At 44.2% G+C, this 15,891-nt stretch overlaps 1 protein-coding gene across 3 annotated transcripts; it reads right to left on the reverse strand.

Annotated features, from left to right (window-relative positions):
* Window positions 1-189: 189 nt before the first annotated feature.
* Window positions 190-13,729, reverse strand: CCL14 (C-C motif chemokine ligand 14). 3 transcript variants are annotated; one of them, XM_070482811.1, is made up of 4 exons: window positions 13,463-13,647; window positions 2,824-2,973; window positions 869-983; window positions 190-415 (listed from the first exon to the last, which is right to left on the reverse strand). In XM_070482811.1, exons 1-4 carry the CDS (start codon window positions 13,536-13,538, stop codon window positions 328-330), a joined length of 429 nt encoding a protein of 142 aa, XP_070338912.1. In that variant the 5' UTR covers window positions 13,539-13,647; the 3' UTR covers window positions 190-327. The 3 variants fall into 3 exon arrangements, with proteins under 3 accessions (XP_070338912.1, XP_014717729.1, XP_014717731.1); XM_014862243.3 differs by lacking the exons at window positions 190-415; window positions 869-983; window positions 2,824-2,973 and adding exons at window positions 9,869-10,342; window positions 10,740-10,854; window positions 11,346-11,390 and having other exon boundaries at window positions 13,463-13,729; XM_014862245.3 differs by lacking the exons at window positions 190-415; window positions 869-983; window positions 2,824-2,973 and adding exons at window positions 9,869-10,342; window positions 10,740-10,851; window positions 11,346-11,390 and having other exon boundaries at window positions 13,463-13,711.
* Window positions 13,730-15,891: the final 2,162 nt, after the last annotated feature.

The following is a 15,891-nucleotide window of genomic DNA, read 5'->3' on the forward strand; positions in this document are numbered from 1 at the left end:
CTTCCCGCTATTTCCATTGCAGGCCTGACCCACTTTTTTGCACCAAAAAATTTTTTGCACCATTTTTTTGCTCTGGCCAAACTTCTGGAGAGCGAGGCTTGATGCTATGGGTGCCACGCCAGGCTGGGCTCACCAGTGTCCTCAGTCTACTGCCAATGAGTAAAGTCAGTAGAAATGAATGAGGGCAGGGAAGGGCATGACTGGTCTTTAATTCAAGGCAGGGCAGCTCCCAGCAGGTGGCTGGGGCTGAGAGTTGGGAGTGGGAGGGGCCTTGGCTTCTTCTCTTTAAGATTCTGAGCTGTACCCTTCTCCACTACTTCCGGTCACTCAGCTCTCCTCCAGCTCCTTGATGTAGTCCTGGACCCAGTCATCCCTGGGGTCAGCACAGATGGAATGGTCCTTTTTGGTGATGAAGCTATGGAGCAAGAAGGAAGATTACAAACCAAGGGTCCAGCAGCCTGGAAGCAAGAGCCCGTCCTCCCTCCCTCACAGATTTCTCACCCAACCTAGACTGGTTCTCATTCCTTTGTTAGAGGCAGCCCAGGGCCACTCTCCTTTCTGAGACGTGCTCTTCAGCCCCTCAGGGCCTGTAGATCCATCTAGTCTCCATGTCCCTGCCCAGGAAATTCCCTCCTGTCTTCCCTTCCCCTCCCCTGACACCTCCCCTTCCATGGGGCTAGCTTCCTCCTGGCTCCTCACAGGCCCCAGACAGGCCAGAAAACACCCGGGTTGCCCCTTGGCTACCTCTCTCTGGATCAACACACCTGAGAGGCACCCTGAGGAGTTCCCATTCTGTGTCCTTCCTGCCCCCCGCCCCCAGGCCCTTCTGGCTCTCTCTCCCCTGGTGTGGTATGTGGGTGCCACCTACACAACTCCAGGCTTGGAGCACTGGCTGCTGGTCTCATAATAACGTGTAATCCGGTTACGTGGGATTGCACGGGTAACGTAGGTGAAGCAGCACTCCGCGGGGTGGTAAGGTCCTCCTGGGAAGAAAGCATGAAAGGAAGCTGAGATTGGGCCCCCTGTTAAAGGTGATACCTGCTGGCTGCTTCTGTAACCCTAGGGGGTGGAAGAGGGAAGGAAGGAGGAGAGAGCTACACAGAATTCGAAGATAGGGCTGTGAAGAAACTCAGTTCTCTTGTCTCCCTCCCCATACTATTCCTCTGGCCCTTCTTTTCCTCCTCCTTCATCAGTTATCACCCTCCTTCCCATCCTTCAACCTCTCCTAGAAAGACTGGCTGATGACTTTCAACTCTGGGATTGAAGAGCAGCAAAGCCCAGATCTTCTCAGTGAGTACACACCATCCCTGTGGGGCAGACTTGCAGAGATGCTCCCAAAAAGAGGAATATTTGGAAGAAATCCCACTAGGGGTTGGGACACACATGCCATTTGGGAATGCAGACCCCTTCCAGTGCCCCCATCCTGCCTGTGTCCCCACTCTACCCATGCCCTACAAAGAAGGAAGGATGCCCATACCAGGCCCCAAGGACAATGGCCAGGGAGTCGGGATACCCAGATTCTAATCCTACCTCACCTTAGCTGACTTTGTGGCTCTCACCCCTGGATTCCCCTCTCAGTTTCCTCATCTGTCAATGAGGCCACTAGGCTGGATTGGTGGCTTTTATATGGAGCTTCCTGAGTGAGGCTCGGGGGGCTTCAGGGACTATCTTGGACATACTGATGCATTTGAGAGTGGAGTCTTGGGTATAAGACCCATTCAACCCGTTTTTCTGCTTTACATATTGGGCCTCTGTGTGAGGTTTTGCTTGAAGAAAAGGTTTCATGGTCTAAAAAAATTTTTTCATCACTGGATTAAATGATTTTTCAGTTATTTTCTGATTCTGAAATTTCATGGCTCTTATAGAAGACGTAAGAGGGTGACAGCAAAGTCACACCCAGCTTGAATTATGGATGCAGCAGGATGGGCCTTTCAGACCAAGGGCCCTGTACACACAAGCACGTGCTATGGTTATGGGATGGAGTGATTGGGGGTGTGCATGGTTATGTGACCAACCTGTACAGAAACATGAGTGTGCATCGCGATGGCCTCAGGAGTCACTGAGGGTGGCTGGATTCTTGGGTGGAAAGGGAGAGCCCTGGTCCTGTTATCCAGCACCATTCCAGGCAGCATCCCCACTCTCTGAAGAATGGAAGAAGGGATCCCCTGGTCCCCAAGACCAATTCCCACCATATGCCTCTGAGCTGCGGAACGACTTTTCAGAGAGGCAAATCAAACTGTCCAGATTCCCATTAACTTAAGACTAGCTTTATTCCAACAAACTTCTATGTTTCCCCTCAGTTTTTGAAAAGGAAACAAGGTAAAATTGAAGGGTGAGGAATAGTTTTGGTTGTCTGTAAAGACAGCTCATCTTAAGAAATAAGCTGAAAAATGGTGGCCTAGGCAAGAGCCCCACTGTCGAGTTTCCCCCCAGCCCACACCTAAGCAGTGCTGTGCTCACAGGGTAGGGCTGACCTTGGAAGCAGGCTGGGCCCAAATCTCAGGAGGGAAATAGACAAAATGTCCTTGAGGGGCTCCAAACACTGCTTCTCAGTCTCCCTGGGGATAATGCCCCCAAATGGGGTGGGCCACTATTTTGCTTAATGGCAAAGAGAGATGAATTGAGGGAGTGGAGAGGTACTGGCCTCACTCCATGGCCTTGAAGGAAAGGGGGACTGGTCTTGGGGAGGGTGAGGAGAAAACCAGTTTAAGAAGACACCAGACCTCCTCCTACAGCCCCTCCTCCTCAAGTCCCCAGCAACCTTGATCCTGCTTAGCTCCCTGCAGGGACCATGTTGGAAAGAAGACAAGGCGTTCCACTTACGTAAGGAGGATTCAGTCTTGGCCCCTAGGGTGACGGTGAGGAGGAGGAGGAGGAGGAAGGAGATGGCAGCCACGGAGAGCTTCATCCTCTCACGGAGGGAGCTGCTGCAGGAGGAGAGCTGGCCTGGTAGGGGCTTCTGAAGCTCCTGGGCTGAGGAAGTGTTGAGAAATGATCATTGAGGCAAAGTATTTTTTAAAACAAAGGAACTAAGATTTCAAAGGGAAGTAGAAAGCAGCAGATGCCTCAGCAATTTCATATCCTGCACATTTATTGAGGGTGGAGTGAAGAAGCATGGAGAGCCAAGATTTCAGGGAGGAAATTGCCTTTCCCGGTGGGAATAAGTTTAACCCTTTGATATAAGCCCTTCCTTAGGCACAGACCACGAGCACAGGGGTTGAGGTCACTGTCTCTGATGCAGCAAAAGATCTCAAGGCTGGGATGTGTCCTGTGCCCAATTCCGGTTCCAGGCCTCAGAACAAGGCCGTATGGGGGCTGGAGATTCAGAATCGGTTTGTCTGCAGATCAGAGGGGATTTGGGGTAACAGGATGAGGTCTGGAGCTCCCCATATCAAGTCTCACTAATTGGGGCTAGGAAATCCTCACTAAAACACTTAGGCAGAACCTACAGCTCCCAGCCTCATCCCTACCACCTCACCGTACTCTGGGCGAGGAAGTGCCAAGATGCTCAGTAGATAATTTATTTAACAAATATTATATAGTGGTTGCTGTACAGATTAGCCAGTGTCCCAAATGCTTTATGGATATTAGCCCATTTAATCTTTATATCAGCTTTTGAGGAAACTGAGGCACAGAGAACATCATAAATAACTTGCCCAAGATTTGACGGTGGCTAAGTAGAATCAGGATTCAAACTCAGGAAGGCTGGCTCCCAAGTCTGTTCTTAACTACTGTGCCGTGGAGAAACATGGGAACTCCAGCTCAGAGGTGTCTGAAAATGTCCTGGCCGGCTTGGCTTCTTCACCAAGCCTTTAGTCTTAGCCCTTTCTGAGCTTTGGTGGTAGATCTCTTCGGGACCTTCTCCTGGTTTCTGACTTTCGTTACAGAGAAGCTTGATGAGAACCTTAGAAAATACCTAGTTCAGGGATGGCTAGTAGGTCTCATTGATTAGTGGTGGACTGGAGCTCTGTGTTGGAAACTGTTTTGGGGCCATGGCCACGCACCTCAGCAGGCGTGCTGTGACTGATGTGTGGTTCTGTCGTGGCGCAGCTTGCAGGATATGTGTTTGCCATCCTTAGATTAGTCTCAACTGGCCATTTACTGAGGAGGACGCTGGGGCTCAGGAAGAGCCAGTAACCTAATCATGTTCACAAAATGATCTGGATGCAGGACAGATCCAGCTCTGCAGACTCTCAGCCTCGTGGTCTTACCATGCTTTCTTGGGGGCACTTGCCCTATTTTGCTTGCTCTTGTGGTTAGCAGACTATTTACATCTTCTCTCCTCGACTGGACTCATCAGGGCAGGGAACATCTGTTACTTATCCTGGCCCATTTACACAGAGCCCAGCATATAGCAGGTGATTTGTAAATATGTTTTAGAAGAAGGAAGAATAAGTAAACTGAGCTGGTCTAAATATGTTTATCTCACAGGAAATGGCTGAATTCGCACACTTAGGCACCGAGATGGTAATTTATTAGAAATTTTCTGTATTTGTTATCATCAATAACAATGCTATTTAAACTCCTCAAATCAAACGAGAACAATTGTCATTAGGAACAATCTAAGGAAACAAAATGTTTCTGGGAAAAATATGAGTTGGAAAGAAATAATGCTTACTTCCTTGTTTTTATGGAGACTAGCCTACCAGCCAAGTGGTTGCTAGGAGGCTTACAGGAAATTCCTTTATTTTTCAAGCAATTATTGAGTTCCTATCTACAATAGTCTGGATATGCTAATTGCCATAATAAACAACTCCCAAATCCCAGGGGATTAATTATATGAAGGTTTATTTCTTGCTCACATCACAGTCCAATATAAGTCAGCAGTGAGGTGAGGGCGTGTATGTGTTGGGGAGCACTATTTCATGCACCCATTCAGGGACCAAGGCTTCTTCTGTTTGGTGATCCACCACTGTCAACACAAGGCCTCCATGTTTGCTACCAAGGGGGAGAGGCAGAGGAGGATGGGGAAATTTTTATGAATGAGTTTTGGAAATTGTATAAATTACTTTCACTCATACTCCATGGCTAAAATGAAGTTACATGGCTCCAACTTAACGATAAAAGTATGGAAAATATAGATCATCTGTGTGCCCAGGAGGAAAAGGAATAGGTCATCACTTCTTTGTCCCAATATCATATACCAGGTTCTGAGCTTGGCTTGGGGAAGGAAGATGACCTTGATCTCAGAGGACTCATAGCTTAAAGATGGACTCAAAAAAGTAAATGAAAATTGCAATATAATGGGATGAATGGAATTTGGTAGCAACATAACCTTAAGTGTTCTCCTGTTGCCCGCTGGTTGTATATGCGGTGCCTATTTAAAAAGGGTTAAAAATGTTTTTCAAAGCAACGCATATACATTGATTCTTAAAAATTAGACAATACAGAAAAAGCATGTGGGACATAAACTTTCTGAGGTTTTGCTTGTCTGAAGAAGTCATTACTCATCCCTCACTCTTGGTTGATGTTTTTGCCGGGTGTAGAATTCTACTTGAGAATATGAGAATATTTTGGGGGGAGATTTTAATAGCGGTGATTTGGCTTTTCCTCTCTTTTTTGGCACAAAAAGATGATCCAGGCTCATCTTGTATTTTGCCCCAGCTCTGGAATCAGCCTGTCCTCTTCTGAGTCCTGATTCCTGTTGGTGGTGAATGGTTTTGAGAAACCAAGGCCTGGGCGCTTTGGGTGCTCCTTGCTATGGGAAGAGGCTTGCTTTCAGATCTGAGCTCTCAGTGCATAGAACTAGGAAATATACTGAAGCATATATGCATAAGTGTGTGTATAAACTTCTATTTATTTCTATTTTATACATTTATAGCCATTTCTATATCATCTGTCTAGCTATATGAAAAGCCAAAAGTTTATACCAATACCTTCAATTCCAATCAACACCACAGGGTTTATTTTAGTCTTGCCTTTCTCCATGTTTCCTTCCCTACCCTAGCAGTGAGAAACCTGTCTCCTCTTAACCTCAATATGTTTGTTTCTTTGTTCCATCCCCTGTACGTAACAATCTTCTGGCTACACTAGCTGTATCCTCAGTCCCAGCCCCACTGGCTTCAACCATGTGGGTCGTGCCCTTTGCCCCAGCTCAGCCTGGTTGAGTCCTCAGTTGAGGCCCCTGGCCCACACCAAGAGAAATGGGAATGAGCGATATTACTTTCTAAATATTGTATGTGGTTCTAAAAGTGAAATAGTAAAAATATGGGTGTTTCCATTTGATATTTTGTGCCTTGATTTCTATGCAGCTCTAGTTTTTTTGTTTTGTTTTGTTTTGTTTTTACAACTTTTAAGTACATTTTTTTCTAGCTATTTTGTACAATTTCCAATAATTTTACTTTTAAAAATTCAATATTGGTTGTCAGACTTATTTAGCCATGTTTAAACTTTTCCCAGTTATATATTTCTTTTATAATTAAGCAGCTTTGATAAGCTTCATCATAAAATAATCAAATAACACAAGTCAAGAATTGGCCCATTTTGTTGTTTGTCCTTGAAAAGACAATGAAGATTCATTTTTTTCAATTCTTTGAAATTATTTTTTGGTTACTAAAGAAATATGTGCTTTTTATAAAAGTTGCAAACAATGCTGAAGTTAAAAAGTCGAGTGAGTTCCTCTTCAAATTTGCACTCAGTCCTGCAGCATCAGCATTATCTGAGAACTTTTAGAAATGCTGATTCTTTGGCTCCACCCAGGTCTACTGAATTAGCAATTCTGGGGCGGGATCCAGCAATCTGTGTTCTTTGTTTTGTTTTGTTTTGTTTTAAAGGTATGCTTTTTTTTGGTGAGGAAGATTGGCCCTGAGCTAACATCTGTTGCCAGTCTGCCTCTATTTTTCCTTTTCCCCACAGCCCCAGTACATAGCTGTATATCCTAGTTGTAAGTCCTTCTAGTTCTTCTATGTGGGATGCCGCCACAGCATGGCTTGATGAGTGGTGTGTAGGTCTGTGCCGAGGATCAGAACCAGCAAACCTCAGGCTGCCAAAGTGGAGTGTGCAAGCTTAACCACTACACCACCGGGCCAGCCCCCTAGTCTGTGTTTTAACAAGCCCTCCAGGTGATTCTTCTGCCTGCTAAAGTTTCAGAAGCCCTGATCTATAGTAGAGCTTCCTAACTGGTGTGCTTCAGATATTGGTCTCTTTGGCCCTTGAGCAGCCTGACTGGGGCCTGGGGAGGCCTGAGCCCCAGGCTGGTTGCCCTCAACACAAACAACCTCATCATTTTAGTACAGTGTTACATAATTTGGAGATTGAGTGAGGAATTAGATATGATTCTTGCACATAGATGTCACATTTTATTCTTATTTTCAGTCTTTATACACTGAAATATTCTTGAAGGTCAGGAATCTAGTTTGTTTTGTTGTCGTGGTTTTCCTAATTCCTACCACAATGTATAATATAAAGGAGCCACTCAATAATTATCTGTTTGAGTGACAATAAATGTCTATTTCAGGATTCCAGAGAAAGGGAGTTGGGTGCTCTGGCTGGGATAGTGAGGGAAGTTTTTATGGTGGTACCTAAATTAAAACTTGCAGGATGGGATGAGTTTTGCTGGGAAGAGTTGAGGGGGGGTGGGCAATTCTAGCAGAGGCACCACAGAAAGTAAGGAAGCAAAAAAGAACATGCTGGTTTTGAGGAACTGTGAAAATAGAGTATGTGAGTAATATGCAATTGACCTAGACATAACATGCCATTGTCCCCTTCAAGACCACAAAGACCTTCTATGAGTGACCAGATGCTTGGTCAGAAGCAGAAGTCTCGGTTTCCATGCCTCCTTTCTGTTCAGCTGCCATTGTCATGACCCAAAGCCTTGGTTAGCAGACACTTGGCCCTCTGCCATCCACACTGCTCAGGTGGTCTACGCTCCCATTTCATTCTTCCCAGCTAACAACTTGACCAGCCAGAGAACCCAGTGAAACCACGCATATTCCCCTTAGGTCTAGCACAGTTTTAATCCAACAACTCTGAGATTTTCACCAAGGATCTGAAACGAAATCTCTATAGAGAAGCCAAAAGCTGCTGTTGCCGCCACTCAATCATATATTCCAGGGCTCTGTGGGTTGTTGTTAACTCAGAGCTTCTGAATTCAACAGAATACAGTGAAGTAATGAGAGCAACAGGAAAGATCATAAATGGGTCAAAATATAGGCCGGGACCCAGAGCATCTGTACTTACCTGTTTCGCATCCCCCAATCCCATTGAAATGATAGAATAAATGTGAAAATAAAAATAAATTTATAGTTGCAGTAGGGAATCAGAAAATGTGACGTCAGCTGACCATAAGGTAAGAAATTTCTGTTCTATATAATGCATCAGCTGGATGGCAAAATACAAAGAGGTTGAAAAACTTGTATCCTCATATAGGTGAAGGAGAAGATTATTGAAAAAACATTTTCTCAGTAGGACCCTGGGTGACGCAAGGATCAGAGTCTGTGGTGTTGGGAGAAGAAGCTTGGTCAAATGGGGACCTGGCCAGTCCCCACTTCAGAGCAGTCAGGTGCAGGGTTTGCCCCAGCATAAAGCTACATGCACAGTTCTCTAATTAAAGAAGGATGTCTGCTGTAGGAGTCTTCCAGAGGGGACAATGGGCCAGACAGAGAATTGGGCAATGCCCTGGACAAGTTCTGGTCAAAGGCAAGAAGGCCCACCTGCTTCCACCCTGTAGGAATGAAGCTCTCTGACAACCTCAGTGCAAGCCTGACCAGTCCCACTCCCTCCTCACCCACCAGAGCCAGGGCCCCTGCAACCAGAATCCGTGTTTGCAACCAGGGAACTAGGGATTTCCACTTATGCTGAGAAAGAAGAAAGCCATCCCTGAAGGAGCAAAATGTACTCAGGCAATCTTCCCCTTCACTGGTCCGCCAGCTGCCCTGCCTACCTGTTTACCCACACCTCCTAAAATGGTATCTCTAAGTGAGGTCCTGGACCACCTGCATAAGAATCACCTGTAACGCTTGTTTAAATTGTATATGTCTGTACTTACTCCTTGTCTTCAATCATTGCCTGCCCATCCCTCCACTCCCACATCATGGAGTAAAAGAAACTTTTCTAAGCTGTAATCAAACCTTCAAAGATTAGCTGTTTTAGTAGGGAGGATAAGATGAGACACACTGTGAATTTGTGTTTAATCTCTTTGGAGTTGTAATAATTCCCAGCTTTAATCATTGTCTCAGGACTTTTTTCTAATAGCGATTTTTACTAATTTGTACTTTCTAATACTATAAAAGATATTTGGTTATCAATCAGTTTTTTTCCTATTCATTTCTTATGGCACATCACCCAAAAAGTAAGCATAGGTTTTCACTTTTTTTGGAATAAAAAAAAATTTTGTTGTTTATAATCTAGTCCTTTCCTCTGAATTTTATGAGACAATTGACGAACATTTACTAATTATAAATATAAATGTTTATGTTTCAATAGATGTGAATGTAAAATTGATAATAACTCCAGCTTTAAATGTTTTTCTTAATGCCTTTCAACTTTAAGAAGACATCTAGGAAGTTATATCTATTAAGAAAAAACATCCAAAATGTAGAAATAAGGGAAAAGGATGACCGTGGGCTTTCAATGTCATATTGGAACATTGTCTAAAAGGCCCACTCCAGGATTCCTTAAATCTGTCGGGGGAATGTGCTTCTGATTGGTGCTCTCTTTGCTATTGACCAGGCCCCAGACTTTGTGAAATTACATGTTAACTTGTAAATTTTTGTCTAGCACAAATGCAAATAATTTTTGTCTAGTAGAAAAGATAATCCCAAAAGTTACAGTTTTATTGCCCTATAGGATATTAATCTGCTTTTCTCTTACTTAGCAAATATTTCGGAATGCCCTCCCCAATAAACCATATGAATCTCTGCTCCTCAGATGATGTCTGAATCAGTTTAATGGTTCTCTTATTAATGATTAATGGGTTACATACAAGTTTAATACATTTTCAATCTATATTTGAATGAATCCTATTTTTAGCTATTTAAAAATGCTGTGATGTCTCATTTTGAAAAAAATGTGAATCCAAAGTTCAGCAATTCCTACAGTTCCTTTTTCCTCTTAAAGTTCAAGTAATGTTAAATTGGATACTCTTTATTAATGCATTGCTTATATCCAGAACAGAACAGTAATTATTGCTTTTAAAAAATAATTCAGGCCAAGAAATTCCTAGGAGGTAGTTGGGGTGAGAGAGAAGGAGTTGAGGTGGCTGGCACCTAATGTCCCTTCTCATCAGGCAAGATTCATTTTTTTCAGGTCCTTGGTGTCTGACGGCTTCAGGTACGTCATGCAGTTCCTAACTCGCTTATTAAAGGGGTCGGCACAGACAAACTTCCCCTTCTTGGTGAGGAAGCTGGGGAGAAAGAGGGAGAAAGATTACAAACTGGGGAGGGTTCAGCAAATGGAGATGGGGACCCCCATTCTCCCTGCCCTGCGATTTCCCACTCAGCCCAGCCTGTTTTTTCCTTACTCTTCTGCAGGAGCTCAGAGCGTCTCCTCTCAGAGCTCCCTCAGCCTCTGAGACTCCCTTAGCGACTCTGGGAGTTTCCTTGGGCAGCCTTGCTTCTGCTTTCTCCTTCCTTCCCTGGCCTCCCTCTTCATTGGGAGCATCTCATACCTGATGCCCTGCAGGATGCTGATGAGGACACAAGCCTTCCCTGACCTAGCAGATCCAAATGATGGGACTTTTCCAGACACCTGTCCATCAGGTCCTCCCTTCCCAAGACATGGCGGGTGAGCTTGGTACTTACATGACACCAGGCCGTGAGCACCCACTGCTCGTTTCAAAATAACTTGTCATGAGTTCACATCGGATTTTTTGTGAGGTGTAGGAGAGGCAGCAGTCAGCAGGACTGTGGAAGCCTGCTGCGAGAGAAAGGGCCATTTTAATTTGTACTGTCTCTTTTTGAGGAAAACTAGATCCTTTCCCCTTTTCCCCCAAGGTACTGGGAGAGGGAGAAGGGCAGGACTTGAAAAGGATGTTTTTCTCCTCTGCCAGCACTTGCTGGTGTCTCCTTGCTTCACTCTCCCTGGGGTTGAGCTGTGTGTCTGAGGGCAACCAGGCAGGGCCACCACAGGGCTAGGACCATTTCTCCCAGAAGAGGAAGGGTCTGATGCCTGCAGGAGGCATCAGAGAACACCCTCTCCTCCAGGTGAGTGGACTTGGGACAACGAGGTGGAAGAGAGGTCATCCATGGAGGAGAGACCCATGGCCCATCTTGATCTTCCTTGGAGACCTGCATCACCCTCAGGACCCTCCTCCTCTTCCCCTGCCCTGTAAACAAGGTAAACTGAAGCCACTGAGCAGATCTGCAACCGTCAGCTGCTTTTACATATATACTATAAGTAACGTTTACCTTTAATTATTGAGACTTGAACCTGATGTCCCTCCATCGTGGATTCTATTTGGGAGAAACAGACAAGGAAGGGAGAGACATGACTGGGAGGCAGCACTGTCTTAGTATCTCCACCTGTCTCATTCCTCAGCCCCATCCCCTGGTGGGAGGCAATGATTCTGGACCACCGGACACCTGTCTGGGCTCTAGGCCTGACTCTGGCCTCATTTCTGCTGTTAGGGCCCTGAGATTTTTCAGGGAACTTTTGAAAATGTGTGAGATATGGAGACATTCTATTGACTTTGAATACAAAAATCAAACTGTGAATCCAACGTGAATAAATCAATTGAATAGCTACATAATGTGATACAGTCTGCAATGCCTTCTACACATTTCTAGAATCCACAGGGCTCTGGAAACAGAAAAATTTTATCTGATTTGGTATCACAATATCACCCAAAGTGAAATAAGACTATTTACAGTCTTTATTTCTTTCATTGGTATAAATATTTGTATGTGTTTACTGCAGAAATATTACTGTGTTTGATTAAAGTCTGCTTCCCAGATTCTGCCAGGAATGTTAAGTAATGTCCAAGTATGTGTTACCTTTTAAAAAATATTATTATTTTTTTAATAAGCAAGTGGGAGTTCATCAGTGTGCAGTTTAAGTGTGCAGTGCAGTAGTGATTAAGTACATTCACATGTTGCACAACCATCACCATAGTCCATCCATGGAACTTTTCTTATCTTGCAAAACTGAAACTCTGTGTCTGTTAAACAATAACTCCCCATTTCCCCTACTCCAGTCCCTGGTGACCACCATTCTATTTTCTGCCTCTGAATTTGACTACTTTAATTACCTCATATGAGTGGAATCATACAGTATTCGTCCTTTTGTTACTGGCTTGTCTCACTTATCAAAATGTCTACAATGTTCATTGATGTTGTAGTATGTGTCAGAATTTCCTTCCTTTTTAAGGCTTAATAACATTCCATTGTACGTGTATACCTTGCTTTGTTTATCTATTCATTTAGTAATAGACACTTGGGTTGCTTCCACCTTTTGGCTGTTTTGAATATTGCTGCCATTAGCACGGGTATAAAAAAAAAAGAGATACAAATATCTCTTCATGTACTTGCTTTCAGTATCCAGAAGTGGAATTGCTGGATCATATTGTATTCCCTTTTTAAAACTGGAAAAATTCTGCATTCCAAAATACATTTAGCCCCAAAGTTTTGGAAAAGGGATTATGGACCTGCCTTATGCTAATTAGGCAAACACAACTAAATTTTAGCTCATTTCTTATATAGTTACATATGAGTTATATTTAATGAGGCATGTATGTGCACTTCAATATGCTTGATATGATGTGTGTGGTGCTTGCAAAGTGAAGTCTTAAATGGTCTTGTCTTTCCATAACAGCTTCCTAGCTAGCTCTTATGCTAACTCCACCACTTACTAGCTCTGTGATCTTGAGCAAGTTATCTAAGGTTTCTATGCCTCAGTTTTCTCATTTGTAAAATGAAAATAATAATAATAATATGCAAAACTATGTAAGTTGCTGATAGTCTCCCCCACAGTGTTGTTAGGAGGATCCAATGGATTGATATCTATAAGACACAGAGCAGTGCCTGCTTGTACGTGGGAAGGACTAGATGTTTATTTGTTAAATAAATAAATAGAATGGTTAGGTGGACTTGGGTGAGTCACTTGCTGACTTGTCCCGTTTCCTCTTCAAAATGATGCTTTTATACTAGACGGTATATAATAGTTCTAACATCATATAATTCTATGATTCTTTCTACAAGTTTACAATTTTACTACAATTCTTTTGATCTAGCACATAGTGGTCCAATGTCAGCTAAGAAAAGGAATCAAATAATTCTGGCTATGAAAAGGGAGAGAACTGTTTCCCCAAGTGGGACCAGTCATCTGTCTAGAGCTTTCCCCAGGGAACGAAGGCTGCAGAGAGAGGTCTATACCCTACTGCTGCTGCTTTTAAATAAGTGCCAAAATTCACATCCATGTCGGGGATGGGGAGCAGTCACAGGAGGACAAAGGTGTCCCTCTGTGTCTCCTCCCCAGACCTTGAGTTAACCATTGATCTGGCCACTAGTGAGAAGGCTCGTGAACTCACCTTCAATGACCTGGGCGTGGGATCCAAGGGCAGCAGCAAGGATGAGGAAGGAGAGGGTAGTTGTAGAGATCTTCATCTCCCTGGTACGCAGGCAGAGCAGGCCTGAGGACTCCTGGGCTCTCTGCTCCCTGACTCCCTGGGACCCCACCACTGCCCTTGTATTTATATAAGAAGAGGAGGATCAGAAAGTCACAGGGCAGAGGTCAGAACGCTGTTGTTTGGCTATACAAAAGACAACACGCTATTTCTAAAAAAGGGAACAAGACTGGGAATGCAACAGGAAGTAGAGGGCAAAGATGACTTGGGGCTTTTCCAACTGCCTAATGGCTACAGGCAAAGAGAGTGACTATTTTATGAAGGATCCTTCCTCTAGGACATTCATTTAGCCCTCCGAATCAGCTCTCGGCCTTTGGTTCAGTGCGTATACTGCTTTCTGGAGAGGTTCCAACCCTCCAGAAGGTTGTTGCCCTCTTAGCTAAATTACTAATACCCACCATTCTCTTGGTCTGGCTGCTTCTGGCTGATTAAGTATATGGATTAAGTGCATGGTAATACCAGTGGATCCCATATGCCCACTGACTCATGTCTTTGGTATAAAATGGATCCCTTGGCCTGAGGCAATGTTGTACAAATACCATACTGTCTGATCAGGCATTCTGTAAGTCCTTGGATGCCTGGGCTGGCAAAGACATTACTGATAGGGAAAAACGCCCACATCTGGAGTAAGTGTCAGTTCTGCTAAGGTTAGATTGTTCTCTCTTGCAGGGTGGCAGGGATCCAAGATAATCAATATGTTACCATATGGCTGTATTTTCTCTTTGAGGGTAGTGCCACATTGAGACCTGACATCTACTTCTGTCTCTGGAAGGTTAGGCATTCAGCAGTGACGGTAGTTAAACTGGCCTTGATGAGAGACATCCTGTGCCCTTGGGCCCATGCATAGCCTGCATCCTTGCCACCACAGCCTCCCTGTCCATAGGCTCATTGCACTAGCACTGTTGTGGCTGAGAGGAGAGGTTGGCTGACATCTGTAGGACAGGTCATTTTATCCATGTGTTCACTGAATTTCTCCTTCGCTGTGAATGCTCTCCATTGACTTCCAAGCCCCTTTAGTCAAGAGTACTTGGGATGTGGTTCTCAGGGCTGACCCAGCATGACTGTAACTCTAAACGTCCATTCTTGTGACAAACACCATTCATGCCTCAAGGAAAGATACTTCTCCATCTCTCTGCTCTATGTCCTTGAAACAAGCACACCTGAATCCAGATGCTGTGAAGGTTTGTGGGTGGTGACACTGCCAACATGGAGACACACTCCTTTGGACTGCAGAGAAAATTTGGGCAGCAGAAGTCTTTAGGTAAGAGAAAAGATAAGCCAATTAACTTGTCAAGACGTTTCCTCTCAGAAAGCACGAATGCCACACATTCTTGCATAACAAAGGGTTGTTCCCCTGTAGTGCTCAGTGTTCATTTTCTTACTCCTTTTTTGTGTTCCAATCTGTGGCAGTGAAACCCCCAAATTTGGACCGTATATGCAATAGTTTCACATGGTTGCAATATTAAGTAATTCGTCTTACTCTTAAGCTTGTTTGTTAGCTCATTTATAAGTTTAACATATTGGCACACTGACATGGGGCCCCCTTATAGATTCTTGCTCTGGGCCCTGTAAATGTTAGGGGCAGGCCTGACCAGACCATACAGAGACAGGGTGGCTGGTGAGGTAACTCCCTGGGCTACACTACTCCTGTGCCCTTACTGTAAATACCTGTGTTTGGAAATAATCTGTGTTTGCCTCTTCCTTCTTTGTGCATGATCTTAAATGGTCTCACTACTGCACATGGGGAAAACTTTCTTTTTAAGTAATAAGGGGAATAAGAGATCCTACCAACTCGTCTTCTTGTTTCTCCTGATGTCTCTAAGACTGGGCCCAGGCTCTCCCTAGAGAAACAAAACAAGTCTGAACAGTAATATCCCCTTAAAGAGTCCCATAGCTAAAGTTTATTCTGTATTGTAGAATTGAAACTGCTCTGTGGTCACAAATGGATGAGGTTCCTCAGATATCTTCTGACCATTTCTTATACGCCTTGGTGATTTTAAGTCAAATAAAGAGGTTTCGATTTTGCACCAAGCACTTCTCCTCACTCTAGCTTAAAGAGAGATTAGGTCTTGGTTTAAATATTTGCCTCTCGTCTTGGCTGTGTGACTCTGGCAAATGGGATAATAGAAAATGTGATGCAAACAGAGACTTGAAAAGCGCTCACACATTGAGACTTGTGCTATTTTTCTGCTGGGAACCTTTATATCATTATGTGTACTAGCGCGTGCTCGCGTCTTGAAGGCTGAGAGACTACATGGAGAGAGAGATCCCCAGATATCCCAGCCGTCCCAGCTGAGAGGTCATGCTAGACCACTGAAGCCCAGCTGAACTGG

The sequence above is a fragment of the Equus asinus genome, chromosome 13 (assembly GCF_041296235.1).
Source record: "Equus asinus isolate D_3611 breed Donkey chromosome 13, EquAss-T2T_v2, whole genome shotgun sequence".
Classification (NCBI taxonomy): domain Eukaryota; kingdom Metazoa; phylum Chordata; class Mammalia; order Perissodactyla; family Equidae; genus Equus; species Equus asinus.

Excerpts from the sequence above, each read along its gene's own strand:
- CCL14 (XM_070482811.1), bottom strand. The coding sequence starts at position 13,538 with ATGAAGATCTCTACAACTACCCTCTCCTTCCTCATCCTTGCTGCTGCC. Across the intron at positions 2,974-13,462 it reads CCACGCCCAGGTCATTGAAG|CCCAGGAGCTTCAGAAGCCC; the intron begins GTGAGTTCACGA and ends ACACTTCCTCAG. Across the intron at positions 416-868 it reads TGCTCCAAGCCTGGAGTTGT|CTTCATCACCAAAAAGGACC; the intron begins GTAGGTGGCACC and ends CTTGCTCCATAG.